General features: G+C 40.9%; 1 protein-coding gene across 3 annotated transcripts in view; it reads right to left on the bottom strand.

The window, feature by feature from the left end:
- The window catches only part of TENM3 (teneurin transmembrane protein 3), a 451,547-nt gene that overhangs the window by 149,240 nt on the left and 284,556 nt on the right, over nucleotides 1–17,751 (bottom strand). For all 3 annotated transcript variants that reach the window (XM_042934226.1, XM_042934227.1, XM_042934228.1), the window contains exon 5: nucleotides 13,356–13,594. In XM_042934226.1, the coding sequence (XP_042790160.1) occupies nucleotides 13,356–13,594 (239 nt within the window). The remainder of the gene's footprint in view (nucleotides 1–13,355; nucleotides 13,595–17,751) is intronic.

Raw genomic sequence — 17,751 nt, 5'->3', positions numbered from 1 at the left:
CCAACTTCAGCTCAGGTCATGATCTCCCAGTCCGTGGGTTCAAGCCCCGCGTTGGGCTCTGTGCTGACAGCTCGGAGCCTGGAGCCTGCTTCAGGTTCTGTGTCTCCCTCTCTCTCTGCCCCTCCCCTGCTGTCTCTGTCTCTCCCTCTCTCAAAAATAAATAAAAACATTAAAAACATTTAAAAAGCATACGGCAAAATCCAGAAAAACATCCCCTCCAAAATAGGCCATTTCTCCCAAAGAGGGAAAATATGATCTGTGAGTGTGTGTGCACATGTGCACATGAGTGTGCATGCATGGTTGTTGAGTGGCAACTTGCTACAAGATCAACGACCCTTCGGGAATCTGGGCACAACCAGCTCAGGTAGTTTGCTGTTATCCACGGTTCATCAACAAAAATGTGGTCACCGTCTGCCTCATCAATTCTGGCGAGTGACATGCAATCTACCTGACCACTTCAGGCACCTGGTACATGACAGTAACTTTGACCGATCTTATCAGTCTTCCTTGACCGTCTCACGTCATCACACAGGTGGGAACAGATCCTCGGAAGCCAGTGTTCCAGATGCTTCCCCATTAACCTGGGCTGACTTGGAAGGCAGGTTTCCTTACTTATGAACTTATCTTGATGATTACTGATGGATATTTATGAAGCATTTGTGGACATTTACGTCAAAGTCAAACACAAAGGAAGTTGTCATCTCTGATCAGGACACCGGCTCACGCTGTCAACCTGCCTTTGTCTCTGGTGGTCTCACACTCCTTTCCTAAAAATAAATGGCCCACTTTCCCGCTTTAAACATGCATTGCTTCTCTCTCTCTGTGATTCTTTTCTAAGATTATAAAGAATTTCTCAGAAGAAGTGAAAAGCATCTAAAAATATCTTGACTCTAAAAATAGGGAAGAATGGTAGAATTTGTAATTATCTGAAATGACGGAAATAATATGGTTAGGTTTTATGTACAAATGCTGTGTACCTCACATAGGCTCACTAACCACATCACGCAGTTAGGTTGTTAAACTACCAATGTAGTTAGTGAAAAGATTAAGGATCTAGAATGAAATTAAAAGGCACAATCAATGGGGGTGCCTGGGTGGCTCAGTCGGTTAAGCATCCGACTTTGGCTCAGGTCACGATCTCACGGTTCGTGGGTTTGAGCCTCGGGTCGGGCTCTGTGCTGACAGCTCAGAGCCTGGAGCCTGTTTCGGATTCTGTGTCTCCCTCCCTCTCTGCCCCCCCCCCCCCCACACTCTGTCTCTCTCTCAAAAATAAATAAACATTAACACATTTTTTTTTTTTAAAAAAGACACAATCAATGAAGGGGACCTACAGCATTTTCAGTCTCCTCAGCAATGATTCCTATACGTTTTTTAAAAATGTGCCCATCGCCTTTATGATATAATTGTGAACCATCTATGCCTTTTTATCTTAAAACTAAATATTTTTACACTTACATACTTATTTCCTCCGTGAGATTATTAGCTTAAAAATTTAAATACATTTATTTTCAGAGAACACGTTATAGCATCACCTTAAAGGAAAAATCAGTATCTCCTGATACAAACAGAAGACAATAAGAATAAATGGACTAAACCATAAGCGATGTTATTAAAATCTATGCAGAAATGATAGGCAGCAAAAGTGTTCTTTTTCGTGAAAGAAGGATTACAGATACGTGTCCTGACACGCAAAAATGTGCCGACAGCTTCGTCATGACAGAATCAGATGCGATGGGGTAAGAATACAAAAGGGAATACATTCCTCATTTTGTAATTCGGTCTTATTTATTCTCTCCTGTCCACGTACCGCCTTTAAATTCCTAAATCCTTGTGAGGAACAATACCTTGCGAAATGGTGGGGAAAAGTCCCAGATTCAAGATCAAAAGACCCAGAGTATAGTCCCTGTTCAAATACACACTGTCTTTACCACAGGGCAAGCCTCCAGACTCCACAGCTGGTAAGTGACAGAGGTAGGATACAAAACTCAAATCTTCCTGCTTTGACGGTCTACACTTAAAAACAGCATTCTGAAAGTATGTTGTAATGGGATAATGCAAATCATCGCGGTAAAGATTACGTCTCACTCATCTTCGTGAATTCAGTGTTTCGGAGAGAAATTCAATAACTGCTACGCTTAGTGGAATTAAATTGACTGTGCTACTTGGTAATAATTATAAGGAAATGCCCATAAAAAACAAATTCCACTATGAAAGAGTACTTGCATCATTTTTTTTTTTCCCCACAGTGAAGGAACCCGTATTCTAGAATCACATGCAGTGACCTTCAAGGTCGTCTTGGATATCCTTCTGTAGTCCCGGGAAATGTAGGGAAGCACCTGGAAGGTGTTCTCTGCTTTAGGGGCAGAAGGCCTATTACAAGTGACGAAAGAGCTCCCTAGTGAAGGCAGATGGAAAGATCAGTCTGTGGGTCAAGTATTAGGGAGAAAAGACGATTCCAGGATGGAGCTGGCCAATGTTACGTCACCTTCCCGACGAAGACCACTGGGAAAAGAGCACTAAGTTCCGTCTCTGGAAACCTGAACAAGTTACTAGTGATGGAATCCACCAGGCAAAGGATAGACTGGGAGTTCTTATCTTTCAAAACCCTGAATTTTATCTCAAAAACCATCTGAGTAGTATACAGAAGTGGGTCTAGATTAAAATATAATTGTTCCTTGATTCCGTTTGTTATGTACTTAAAATGCACAATGGGACGGGTCTCAAAGTAAGGTCTTTTAGGTCCAACTCAATAATAGTAATTGGACAGGCTGACCTCTATGGTTATTAAAAGCAGAGCAACACGATTTTCATTTCCTAACAATGTTTGAAATACAGGAAACACGTTAAATTTCTTCAAAAGAGATTAATAGAGTACTCAGGGATGTTTAGAAAGAACTCACAAATACCATCTCTTTTAACAGTGTTAAAACTGTCTCCTGGGCATACTTAACAAACAAAACTCTCCAAGTATGTGTATTTGTTATCTAAAATTAAGGGGATGGGGTGCCTGGGTGGCTCAGTCGGTTGAGAGTCTGACTTCAGCTTAGGTCCATATCATGGCATGGGTTCAAGCTCCTCATCGGGCTCTGTGCTGACAGCTCATAGCCTGGACCCTGTTTCGGATTCTGTGTCTCTCTCTCTCCCTCTCTCTGCCCCTCCCCAACTCATGCTCTGTCTCTCTCAAAAATAAACATTAAAAAAATAATAAAAAAATAAAACACAAAATAAAATTGGGGGGGGGGGGAAACAAACATAAACAGACCATAAATTTTTGTGGCAATTTTTTTAATTAAAAAAATTTTTTAGTGTTTTTATTTTATTTTTGAGAGAGAGAGAGAGAGAGAGAGAGAGAGAGGGGCAGAGGGAGCATGCATGTGAGCAGGAGGGGAGCAGAGAGAGAGGGAGACACAGAATCTAAAGAATCAGCACAGAGCCTGATGCGGGGCTCGAACTCATGAGCCAGAGCAGTGAGATCATGACCTGAGCAGAAGTCAGATGCTTCACTGACTGAGCCACCCAGGTGCCCCCTTGTGGCAATTTTAAATCAAGTTGTCCCAACCTTCCAAGGTTAACATTTCTTTCCCCCTTCTAGATGGTTACCTACAAGATGGGTTCCTAGCTACACTAAGTCAACAACGAAAACAAAGGTGTATCATCCCTTTTTGTCTGCAGACACGTCTCGATTTTATCTTTATTATATCACAATATATTGCTTTTAATATTCCTGAAAAATGATTCTTTGGGCTACATTTCGGTTATGTGGGAACACTTCAGATTTGCCCTTACGTCAGCTTATGTCCAAACACACAATCCTACTTATTATTCAGGCTTTTGCAGGAAAACCTTTCTCTAATGCTCAGACTCAGGAAGTTCGGCCTTTGATGCGGTCTCTCGTCTCCTACGTTTAAATAGTCCTCATGATGCTAATTAAGTGCTCAGTGTTTGCATGCCCTGAGATGTCATCTCTGAGAGGGCAAGGACCGTGTGATCTCGTTCGCCTCTGTATCTGTCACAGTGTCCCAATAAATAAATATTGAATGAGTGATGGATGGATGAGCGAACGGTCACTTCCTTTTCTGGTGTTACATTACAAAGTACTAACAGAGAAAGCGTGGAACCTTAATTTTAAGGAAGAAAGGCGAGGTATGAGGAGTTGATTGACATTCTAAGGGTACGCAGAGACAATAAATTGAGAGCCTATACGTATTTGAGTTTTATTTTACCCGTTATACTATAGGACGAGACCTTTGTTTGAATACAGATTCAATAGAATGTAAAGGTTTTATGATGAATTCCTTCCTCTAACTCCTAGCAATCTATCAAGTTTTTGAAAAAATCATTTATGTGCCAGTTACTTTTCCTTTCACCCCTCTGTGTTTAGATATTTCTCTCAGAACACACGGCTCTCAGTACCACTAATGTAAAAGCAAATGACATCTGCAACACCAATTAAATATTTATGCAATGTAGCACTGAAATGGTAAATATTGTATTATGCTTTCCACTTGTCATTAGTCAGGAGATGTTGCTACATTCTGCAAAAATGATAGCCTAAAACAGAGAAAACAGCACCGTATTTCACAGAGAAGATATTTATGTCTGGCAGAAACTGGAGTTTAGCTGACTTGAAAGGTATTTCTTACTGTTGTCGTCCTTGGGTGTTTTTCAAGTCAGGGAGATCTTTATATTTGAATGGGAAAAACAGTCCGTTTACATAGAGTATTTCTGGTGGATTTACCTTCGCTGACCTCGTATCAAGCTGAGAGTAAAATACATGATTCCGGGGGGAGGAGGGAAGGAGTGCATTTCCTATATTTGTATTAATTTCTTGAAATTGGTTGTGATTTCTTTTTTACACGTAGTAATAAATATCAGGAGAAACTCAACACTGGGCATCTTTAAGTTGTGCTAATAAAAAGCAGCAAAAAATTTGTCATGTCCACAAGAGGAGCATGCAGTATACCTCCCTTGCTTGCTTTGGACTCCATTCAGAAGCTACCGACGCAATTATACAGAGGTGATTATAAAGGAACTGAATTTTAAGTGACCTCTCAGCCTCTGCTAGGCTTCTACAGGATATGCAGACACAGAAAACTAGTATTTTCTATACATTTCTACAGTTCACAGCAAAAGTCAGGACAGAGAACAAATATGACAAAATAGCTCAACTTTCTGTGGACGGACACACACACACACACACACACACACACACACTTCACCCACACAAAGTGCTGTTCTCAATAAGGAAAAATTACAACTATCTCGAACGGGTCCTTAGTGGATTTTCTCCTTTTTGGATTTATAGAGTCACTGCAGAGTGCTGATAGTAATATGCTTTATCCTATGACTATTTTCCTCCTCTTCTAGAGGCGAACTCTTTCATTCTGACCCTGCGTTCACCACTGAATCAGGTTTAAATCTGTCCTTCATTTCACGTATCCAAGGATGATATAAAATATTGATAGATTGATTTAAAAATTTTAGGTTATAAGCTTCAAGCCTCTAAAATATAGGTAGTCTGTTTTTTTCTCCAATGTGATGAAATCACATTAGTATGATTAAAAAGGTAGCATTCCACCCCAGACAAAACGCATTTTGCAAAAGGTAGTGCAACCAGGAGTTGAGGGAAGAAGGCGTAGTGAGAAATGGTATGTAATACGTTGCTTGGCTGTGTTCTATCACCTAATAAAACAGCAGTTTTATTACGAAGACATGTCCAAAAAGAAAAAAAAGAAGGTCACAACACATTTTATTTTGCCATGTATATTTAAATGGTTGATTTTTCATGAAGCACAAAGCGCTGGCATATTTTTCCTTCTGACCCTGAGCTGCATATATATAGCTGGTACCATAATCAATTTCAAGGTACACAGAGAGGTAAAAATGTTCATAAAATGCAAATCGACACAGAAGTAGGACAGATAACTGCCACAGAATAGTAACTGCAATGAACCTAAATCCAACAGGTTATGTTTTGCTAGATCTAGGGAATGCTTATGTTGTTAAACAGCCTTTTTAGCAGCCATGTGACAACATCTATTTTAGGAATCGGTTGGTAGCAGCTGTTCAAAGGAAATAAATAACTACACATGTATTTTTTAAACGAAAAGGAATATTGGAAATGCAGTGTAGTTCTTCGCTTAGCAGCATACGTGAGGAGTCCAGCAAAACCAGGCCGGGCTATTTCTTGTTATTAGGAAATGAGTTAACAAATCAGTCCCTTAAAACTTAAGATCTTTGCACGGGGAAAAAAAAAACATGGGGGTTTCGGAGGGAAATGGGATGCAACTATTAAACGGAACAGGGATTCGTTTTTAGAGGTGATGGAAACGTTCTGAAATTGAGGGTGGTGAAGGTTGCAAATTGTGCAAATATATTAAACACCAAGTGAATTGCACACTTTCAATGGGTAAACTGTACAGTATGTGAATTATACCTCAATAAAGCTGTTATTGAAAAAAAAATGCTGTCAAATGAATTACTGGTTGGAATAAACCGAGCCAAAAATTGATAATACATGCCAGTGCAATATAATTTGGTAAGATTTTTGTCTTCTCTCATTTTCCTTAAATTTAAAGAACGTGTACAGACACTTTTAGTGCTACTCTACTTGGGAAATTATTTGAATTTTCAGACTCTGTCTAAAAGTATATGGAAATGTCAATGAGGTTAAATTAAATGCCCATGATGGTGTCATTGGAAGTCTGACTCGAATCTGCTGTAGTTTTAAATAATGTTGACGTAATTATTCCAACATTTATTTGGACTAAATAATGTTCCAATAATGTTTATGATTTATGACAAGATTTCTGGGCATTTTCTAACATGTGTAGCATCAAGATTTTGGGTTAGCTAGGGGCGCCTGGGTGGTTCAGTCGGGTTGGGCATCCGACCTTGGCTCAGGTCACCATCTCGCGGTTTGTGAGTTCAAGCCCCGCGTTGGGCTCTGTGCTGACACCTCAGAGCCTGGAGCCTGCTTCAGATTCTCCTCTCTCTGCCCCTCCTCTCTCTGCCCAGAGCTTGTGCTCTGTCTCTTGCTGTCTCTCAATAACAAATAAGTGTTAAAAAAGAAAAATTAAACAAAGTTTCGGGTTAGCTCCCACCCAGGAAAAAGAGCCTTCTGTGAGTAAAGCATAATCAAGCCTCCTCACTCATTTGTAACTGAACAGAAGCAAAGCCACAGTAACAAAGAGACCATTCCCTTTTTTTTAATCCATTCTTTGGTGAACAACTGTTGGATATTTGCCCCTCTTTATAATTTTAGAGCAGGAAAAGGAAGGAGAATGGGTAAATTCAGGCCCAGAAAAAGGGGGGCAGGTATTTTTTTGATAAGTCAGTATTGCAAAGTATTACCACTGAGCTGCACCATTTGTGGTCCGTAGAATTTTCATTGTGTAAAGACACATCAATGTAAAGATTAAAGCATTATAGAGGACTGTAACTGGGAACTCGGTCATCTAAAGAAAATCATGTGACTCCGCTGAGAAGAATTGCCACGGGTACATGCCTGGACATTTGACTTTTAAAATTGCAATATGGGAGTGCCCGGGTGGCTCAGTTGGTTAAGCGTCTGACTTTAGCTCAGGTCATGATCTTGCGGTTCGTGAGTTTGGGCCCCGCATAGAGTTTGCTGCTGACAGCTCAGAGCCTGGAGCCTGCTTCGGATGCTGTGTCTCCCTCTCTCTGCCCTCCTCCGCTTGCGCCCTGTCTCTGTCTCTCAAAAATGAATACACATTAAAAAAATTAAATCGCACTATGATCAATCGTGGCACATCCAGTCTATTACATATCAGCTATAGCTTCTCAATTCTACTCACTCCTCTATCCCAACACGGCTTCATGCCCTCCCGCCTACACTAGTGTTCTAACAGGAAGCGTCTACACTTGTGCTGTCAATATGGCGGCCACTAGCCACGTGTGGCTGTTTTGAGTTTAAATTAATCAACAACAAAATTTAAACCCCAATTCTGTAGTTCACTAGCCACATTTCAAGCGCTCAACAGTCGCATGTGTCTAGTGGCTACTGAATTGGACGGGGCAGAAAGAGACTGTTTCCATCATCAAATGTAACATTTGACAGAGCTGGCCTTGAGCTGCCTACTCAAGGTGTGGTCTACGGGCCACAGCGGCATCACCTGGGAGCCTGTTTGAGACACACACCTCTTATTCTCGCTTCGGATCTCCTGAGTCATAATATGCATTTTCATAGGATCCCCACGTGATTCCTAGGCGCACGGAAGTTTGAGAAGCACAAGTCTGTCTTCAGATTACGTGTTCTGGAATGCCACCGAAGCAACCTGACTTTGAAAAAACAACACCATAGATGATTCTTTTTCATTGCTATGTTTTGGTATCTGTAATTCCTTCCCTATTTTCAGTTCTTCAAAAACCTCAGGGAGAGGAGTATAGTATAGGGGGGGTCCTTGACGCTTGCCAGTCTAGCTTCCGTCATTGACCGGCTGTGTGACTCTAGGTGAGACGTCTCCCTAAGTGGTAGATTCTTTTTGTTAAACGGCTGATAGATTTTTCCTGTTAACTTCATACTGTTGTTGTGAAAATTCAATCAGGCAATTCATATGCCACTTCAGACGCCATGTCGGGCACACCGTGAGGGCGTCACATGTACCACTGTGGGTATGTCACGTTTCTTTCTTCCCATGCTTTGGATGGATGACATCTCCTCAAGGTGATCTCCCGCTAATCATTTTGTCATCGAGACTAGTGAACCAAATTCTTTCTCATCTTTTGGCCATCACCTGCTGGATTGGGTCTTTCCCCAACTTCTTCAACCAGCGACAGGTGTTTTCCTTTTCTTCTTTCCTTTTCTTCTCTTTTCTTTTCTTGCTGTCGTTCATAAGGCTCAAACTGCTACGGAAGTATGTACAGTTCAAAGAGTGCTTGCAAACATCATTTGACCATGAGCTTCTGGAAGAAAGAGCTAATTTGAACCTCTAACATGTATCAGAGTACCCAGAAAAATGTTCACCTAAACCTTATTATTGAAAAACCATAAACGTACTAGAAGAAAATTTAAGTGATTGATTTATTTAAAGTTTATTGACTTGAGTTAAAATGTAATTCTTGTATCAACAATATTCATGAACTATCTATTGACTCAATTCTCCTTGATGTGTAGTTCGTCAACCATCGTCTGTCACATGTTCAATCCAACCAGATGTGTAAGCTCAAATGCACGCAAATCAAAGGGAGAACGCTTATAGAAGTCTTACTGCCACTATAGAATGTAGCCATCCAAGTCAATTTCACCTCAAAAAACATAGTTTTCATCTTTATTCTGTAGAGAAAATTGCTGTATTTTTGGTTGACAATGAAGCATCATCAGACGATGATTATATTTTCAAACATTAGTTTTTTGTTATTCTTAACCACTAGAGACCCTTACGTGTGATAACATATATTTGGAACATATAAGTACCATTGTAATGACGTATACCTGCCTATGACTCAACATAGTAATTTGAAATATTTTTTATAACATACTGATTTGCAAATATGGTTGATAATAAACTATTTCATGTGTCAAAAAAATAAAGTTTATTTATTCCTTTTGGGGGAGGTAAGGGCAGAGAGAGAGAGAGAGGGAGAGAGAGAATCCCAAGATGTTTCTCTGCCATCAGCACGGATTCCAACACAGGGCTTGATCCCATGATCCTGGGATTATGACCCGAGCCAAAATCAACAGATGCTGAACCAAAGGTGCCAATTTAAATGAATTAAAAAAACTCTTTAGAGAGTGAATACTTTATAGGTATAACATGACTATAAGATATTATAGAGAAACATTGATAAACGTGATTGCCTAAAACATTCTATACAACATATGGCAAAACAATTATGAGAAAAATTAAAAATAAATTAGAAAATATATAACATATGTGACAAATGACTCATATCCTTAATGAACACTTGTAAATGAAAGGGGAAAAAAGGAGAAAAGCCCCAACAGAAAAGTGGGGGAAACAGAAGAAACAGAAATGGTCCATGAGTCTGTGAAAAGATATTCAGTAATAAATGAGAACAACAATAAAATGCTTTAGCCTAAGAGAATGGCAAGGGTTAAAAGTACTGATAATGAGTAGCATTGGTAGTTGTGTAAACAGGGTAATTTGGCCATGGTTTGCAAAATGTAAGACGTGCCTACCATTTTGGTATACACTTTCAACGAATTTATTCAGATAAAAAATTTACACACACACACACACACACACACACACACACACACACACACACACACACTTAAATGCATAAGAAAACAGTCACTGCACTTTTGGGACCAAGTGAAATACACCCACTAAATAAAATCAAACACATATGACGTTTCGCAAATGGTAAGCGAGAAAGCTCGGTACCAAATGCATTAAAGGTATGGAAGTCTAGCGTATATATGCATGGAAAAAATATCTGGAGGGGTATACACCAAGAAGTTAACGTGTGGCTACCTGTGCACAAAGTTCGCAGCACCCATGGGAATGTATTTTCACTCTCTTTTCCAGCTTTTCCCTATTCTCGGAAATTCTGATACAAACAGGAAAAACAAACAAAACCCATTCTCCTCCCCTCCTCCTTCCCTTTCAGAAAGCTATTCACCGTGACTCTCCCAAGATAACTTTATCGTAGACAAGAGACATGCTAATACTACATTCTCCTAACTTTTCATGACCTTACTGGAAGGTGACAAAGAAAATTCTAGGAGAGAGGTAATTCCTCAAGCTTTTTATTTTATTTTTGTCTTAAGGTTTGAACTTTATTTATATCGACAGTCCATACGAGAAAAGGGACCTCTAAGGGAACGGGGGAACAAAAAGTTTCAGGATGGCAGCACTTTTGTTAAAGGTTGTGAGGTCAATTTGATGGTGACATCGGTCTCCCCATTGATTCTGGGGTTTATCAGACTGATCTAAGCTGGACAGGCAAGGGTTCCTTTTTTCTCCATCCCCGCTTTATATGCACACTCAACAGAAAAAGACAACCTTCCCTGACAGGGGTGTTCTATTCTTGTTTTCAAGGGTAAAGGTGGCTTCTTCAGTCTGGAAAGATTTACCACGCCAGCTGATGAACGAGTCCTTTACCCGATTTAAACAACAAAAACCACATACCTGTCGTACAGAGTATACTGACTATATAAAAAATGTATTAACTGTATTTGCATGTGGGGAAAGAGAAAATCACAGGGACAAGTTTATGAGAGTGGCCGTGGCAGGAATAAAGTGTGATGCAAACCGCCAAACAAGAAAAATGGGCAACCTGAAGAAAAGGAACATTCTGAGTTTTTACTTAGAAGTCTGATACTCTATCAAGTTCACGAAGGGAGCCTTGAAAGGAGTCCAACTCTCACAAATAATAAGGAGCTAATCTCACATTAAAATGCTATTTTTTCCTGCTAGTCACACATTGTAAACAAAACTAAATGGTATCAGAACTGATATCCAAAATATTCAACGGCTGGTGGGGCACAAGCGTGTACAATCCGAAAATATGTTTCACAGCACAGCAACCGCATGGACCCTGACTTCCAGCCCCGCAGAGTAGTTATCTGTCTGTTTGGCATGTACTATGGTAAAAAAAAAAAAAGTCCCCTACAAACATGTATGCTTAATTTATTACATCCCATTTATGCCCGGTGCATTTCAGAACCATTTAAAATTCCTTAGCAGCACATCGCTGACAGATACAGATAATTTATACAACTAACTAGAAGAGATTCTCTTAATGGCTAGGTATTTTCTAGCTGAATACTAGAAGTTTGTCTCTGAATACCAATTTGTGTTGTGCTACTCCTCATTTACCTAGAGTGTTATGAAACAGCACAGCATTGTGTCATTAGGGCGTGGTTTGAGCATTTTTACGAGGAGGGAGTTGACTCGGATTGGAAAGTAACAAAAAGGTTTCGTCTGGCTTTTATTTCTGACGGACAGTGGCTGAGGTGGTGTATGAATCGTGGTCATGAGGATAATGAGGCCGTACCCAGGTTTAGTGGGAAAGAGTGCCCTGATTCATCAGTGATGCCTGCCATCGACAAAGCGTTGGAAATAACGGCACGCAACGTGGCATGTCCTTGCCATCTCTGACTCAATTATCTCTAAAGTTCCTTCATGCTTTGTTATGCTAGATTTCTTTTTTTTTTTTAATTTTTAATGTTTTTATTTATTTTTGAGAGAGAGAAAGACAGAGAGGGCGGGGGAGGGGCAGAGAGAGACAGGGAGACACAGAATCCGAAGCAGGCTCCGGGCTCTGAGCTGTCAGCACAGAGCCCGATGCGGGGCTCGATCTCGCGAACCTCGAGATCATGACCTGAGCCGAAGTTGGATCCTCAACCGACTGAGCCACCCAGGCGCCCCATTCTGTATTTCTTTCAAATATTGTGATCCAAAATGGCATTTCACTTTCCAAAATATATAATTTATAAGTGAGGGGTACTGTAGCTAATAACAGAAATCGGTTCATTGCAAAAGCATCATACTATTCCACATACAGCTCTGTAATTCTCTTATTCAGTTCTAGAATTTCATGGGCTTCACAGATCGCTTTGTAAACTGGAGGGTGCACCCCTGGCTGCTGTTCTTGTTAGATAAACCATATAGTCGGTGATTAATCTCGGTGGACACCATTAGCATTTCACAGGTGGATCAAAATCCGATGTGGTCATTTCTGACATTAAAAAAAAAGCCATTTCTGATAGTTCGAATGCTCACACCTGTTATGAAACAGTTAAATAAAAGGAATATTTACGACTTCTCTTAGCAGCTTCCATCATTTGGGTTACTATTAAATGAAAAATATGATCAATACTACATCAGAAAAGATGAAAAATCCACATGTATGAATGAGTATGTAATCCATTCATTGTTTTATGGACGCGTGGTTCTCCGGAGGGTGTTGCCGAGTGCAAGATGATGGTCCTGAGTGATGAGTTTTACATTTAGATAGCTGAGTTAGCTGAAAGATGTGTAATATCACACGTAGGAGACAGCTCCCCATTGACTATGCATCGAGGGGGACTCCTGCCTAGAAAGCCTTCGTGCAAGTGCATGAATGATTTTGTGTACGTGAAATGTCACAGAATCATCCATGCTTCGAGAGGGGTAAGTCAAACACAAGTTCACACTCTGGCCTGTGTCCAAGAACATACCTCCTTCTTTGTCCTTCTTTCTCCTTATCTAAGTTCGCTGAAAATCGCTTAAGATGCTCTGCGATTTACAAGGTATTAACTAACCCCTCCTCCAGAAAACAGACCTCGTAATGTGCTTCCGGGCCACATACCTAGATAAAACCAACAGAACCACAATAGAACAGCCCAACTCACAGACAGAGTAACTGTGCATGTTTGCTCTTACCTATAAAATACGATAGGAGGATTGCCAGGAGCACGGAGACCCCTACAGCACACAGGGCGGTGCATTTCCAGCTACAGTACTTTGAAGACTTCTTGAATTTAAAAGCACTTCTTGACAGGGTGTTTCTAGGTAGTGGCCGAGTAGGCGGCGAATAAACAGAGCCAGATGCCATTGTGTATCCTGGGGTTGCAGTGCTGAACAGTGGCGTTGTCCCTGTTCCTGTTTTGAATAGGAAATGCCTGCGGGACAGGAGAATATCGTCGTGAGATACACATATGTTAAAACGTGGGAGACAGACGCGGCTGGACAGGAGCGCTTCTCCGGGACGTACCTCATATAATTAAAAAAAATCAGAAATTACGGAAAAATGTTAACCAACTCCTAGCGGTGAGTCTGGTCAAAGAAACTGATGTGAAATATATATGGCGGTATTTATGCCCACACAGTTTTACTGTCCCTTCGAGGAGATACCTTGAGATACTATACAGGTATTCTAAACACACCATTTCCTGCACAAAACCATTCTGGAACCTCCCTGCAGGAACGGCATTAAGAACATACTCACATTTCACTTAAGAACACCACATCTTATTCTTTTATAGCTACATGTGTATTTGCTGCTCTCTGAGACCAGGTACTCATATAAACACAAGAATGCATGACCACGTTGATGTCCTGCAGACTGATTTATTTTCTGGACGTCCAAGGAAACATTCTAACCCCAGCCTGCTCTCCCACTAACAAGCACCATCAAGTCTGGCCACAGGCGGCTGGTCAGGTCTCAAGGGATGCAAACTAATTTTATTTTTAGCTTATGTCAAACATGGCCAGGAAGGGAGAGAAAAAGGAAGGAATCACAGGACACTTCTAAAACCAACCTAAATAAATGAAGGGGTCAGTGAAGCAGGTTTGAGATCAACGATGGAAAGACTCTCTAACAACGGAGCTGGATGGCGGTAGCTGTGAAAGTTGTACATTCTCTTTGTCTGAAGGTGCGTAAGCAGAAATGAAATGATCACACGAAAGGGTGCTGTATAAGAAATTCTTTGGGAAAGATTACTAACTTAAGATTCCTATCAACAAGAAAAGTCTCCAAATTAAAAAAAAACAGCACCATGTTTTTCATGGCTTAAATTTCATATTATACCAGTAATTTATTGTGTATTCACTTTGTGTCCTGATGTTTGTTATTATTTTCCCTAATATTATTTTCTCTAATATTTTCCCTTCACTGTTCAGTGAAGTCAACAGACTGTGTTCTCTCGTACATACTCAGGAGGTTATAGGCATTCTGGAACATTCCACCACGGTACAATACAGTTTTTATGAGATATTTGAGACGGTACACAGCTGAATCTTTTAAATATTACTACTGATGGACTTATTTTAATGTATTAGAAAATAAACTGAATATGTCAAAGAAGTTAAGGGGTTAAAAGGACAGAACTCAAAAGTTAGATTGCGGAGGTTCAAATCCTGCTTCATTATTTACCAGGTATGCGCCCTTGGACGAGTTACTTACTTAATCTCTCTCTTTGTTTTGGTTTCTTAACATATAAAATGGGGATAGTGATAGCATCTACCCTTCAGGAGTTTCACTGCGGCTCAAAGGAGTTAATATTTACTGTAAAGTGCTTGGAATATTGTGAGCAGAGAAGAAGTGTTTGATAAATACAAGAGGAGTCAAAGTCATGATTTGATGTCTATTACTGCTAAGGTTAATCAGGTATTTAAGTCACAGAGAATCCATTTCCAGAAAATTACTATGTCAACAATAGTGTAGCTGGTGTAGCGAAATGGCAAAAGTCATGAAAGTTTGCCTAACACAGGTACGGCAGACTGAATTCTGGTGTAGAAATCAGAGTTGAGTTTAAGTTCCCGGTCTATCATTTCCTAGACACACGATCCCACAGATGCTCAGTTTTGTTCTGTTTTCCATCTGTGGAACAGAGCTGAGGATTTACTTACCTCACAGGGTGGTAGACCGGTTAATGTCTCTAAAAATTCTGTGTCAACCACGAAATTAGGACAGATGCAAACGATAAATTACTATTCTAATAAATGATACTAGCAGTGGTGTGGTGAATCTGTTTTTCGCCGTGGAAGTACCGTGTAAGGCAAATTTCAAAGTCTATAGCCTGAATTAAATGTTAGGTTGGAAACAGCGTTTTTTTGAATCTCCTACCATATTCCCATTCAGCATGGTTATTAAGAATGCGGGCTCTGGACCCAGGCTGTGTAGGTTCAAATCCAAATTTCACCCATAAACAGGCTGGATGATGTAAACTACTCAAATTTTCTGTATCCTGGTTCTATCGTCTGAAAAATGGGAATAATAAGAGGGGCTGTTGTATAGGCGTTTTATGAGGGTTAAATATACGAGGGTTAAACACATATGATGTGTTTGTATTAGGATCTAAACACAAGGGAAGTGCTCAATAAACATTAGCCGTTTTTCTTTCCAAAGTCACATTTTGAAACCTACATTATAGGGGCGCCTGGGTGGCGCAGTCGGTTAAGCGTCCGACTTCAGCCAGGTCACGATCTCACGGTCCGTGAGTTCGAGCCCCGCGTCAAGCTCTGGGCTGATGGCTCGGAGCCTGGAGCCTGTTTCCGATTCTGTGTCTCCCTCTCTCTCTGCCCCTCCCCCGTTCATGCTCTGTCTCTCTCTGTCCCAAAAATAAAAATTAAAAACATTGAAAAAAAAAAAAAAAAAAAAAAAAGAAACCTACACTATAAAAGACCCAAAATTTTCATTTGATGACTTTAAAATCTCCGTTCAAATGTAACACCCTCAACACGGACGTTTGCAAAATTAACTCCCCGGTTTACAAATTTCACTGGCAATTCCGCACACTGGCAAGCACTCTGGATGAGAAGATGGTCACACGCCAAGCAGTAACCTGATCATTTAGATGAGCTTCAAGCAACCTCTTTTTGGGAGGGACCAAACTGTACATATTTTAGCCCCGTCTGGCTATACCAGCTCACGGCACCAGCCGTAGATAACGTGAGTGCGGCTGCATTCAAATAAAACTTGACTACGGACGTTGAAATATTAGTTTCATGTAATTTTCCCATGTCTTGAAATATTCTTTTTATTATTATTATTTTTTGAGTCACGTAAAGACACAAAAACCATTCTGAGCTCATGACCAACACAAAAGCAGGTGACAGGCTGGCTCTGACCTGTGTCGTTGGTGCCCTGGTCTGCATTCTCACTGTTTTTTAGGATGGTCCTTGAAGAGTGAGCAAGATGTTCGGCAGCTCAATGCCACTGGAAGCAGCCCGACGATGCACAGGCCCTGCTCTTGGAGAAGGTGATGGGCAGACAGGAGCAAATGGACACTAACTGGTGTCCAACAAGCTTATTTCCTTCAACACGCTTATTACAATCAGTTCTTGTTTATCGACCCGTGTGGCAGGTTAAAATTTTTAAATACTATGCAAAGTGTGTTTTTCCCCCCTGAAGTTCCCTCCCCCTTTGGGATATAACCAAAACGTGTGATACAGAAATTAAGAGATACAAGTTCCCCTTAGATCAGAAACATTTTCATTTCATTATTTAGGAAGAGGAAAACAGGGAAGGGGTGGATGAAGGCAGGAGATTCGCTGTGTTTCACAGACACAGGCCCTGCTCCTGGCTTCCCCGGTGCCAGAGAAGCAGAGACTAAGGAGCGTATCAGCAGAACCCGAGAGAAGAAGAAACCTGGGCCTTCAATCTGAAACAGAGGCCCGAGGAGGCATCAGGATCTCAAAGAGAACGCAGGGCACGTGGAGGTATTTCAGCTGTAGAGAGCCTCTCCAAGATTCCTGTGCTTTGGCTTCAATTATAAGAAGTAAAATTACTCCTACTGCTTCTAGAGTAGCTTGGAAATAGCAGAGTGCACCATTGGACCTGAAGAGGCCGCGCGGAACAGGACGAAGGCCGTCTCAGCCATGACATGGCCGTCAACAATGAAGGAAGAGAGCGCGAAAACTTCCCGTCTTGCTGGAGACTGAAACATGAGATGTTCCTGCTGTGCTCACAGGATCACATATAACAAGGCAGGGGTAGGACGGGGAGAGACATGGAACCGTCTAAGTTTTTAGGCCTGAGGGCGAGATATAAAATATAAGACAAGAACATATTTAAAAGGCTGTTTATGTAGCCTACTAAGTTGAGGAATAAGAACCATATAGGCATGGCACAAATCGATGATGTGTCTTCTCCCGTTAGAATGTGAGCACTGGGAAATCTTATTCACCTCTGCATTTTCAGACCTTAGAAGGTTCCTGGCACAGGGGCGCCTGGGTGGCTCAGTCGGTTAAATATCCGACTTCAGCTGAGGTCACGATCTCACAGTTCGTGAGTTCGAGCCCCACACTGAGCTCTGCACTGACAGAATCCCTGCTT

Source organism: Panthera leo, chromosome B1 (assembly GCF_018350215.1).
Source record: "Panthera leo isolate Ple1 chromosome B1, P.leo_Ple1_pat1.1, whole genome shotgun sequence".
NCBI classification, from domain to species: domain Eukaryota; kingdom Metazoa; phylum Chordata; class Mammalia; order Carnivora; family Felidae; genus Panthera; species Panthera leo.
This window is presented reverse-complemented; position numbering and strand designations above follow the sequence as displayed.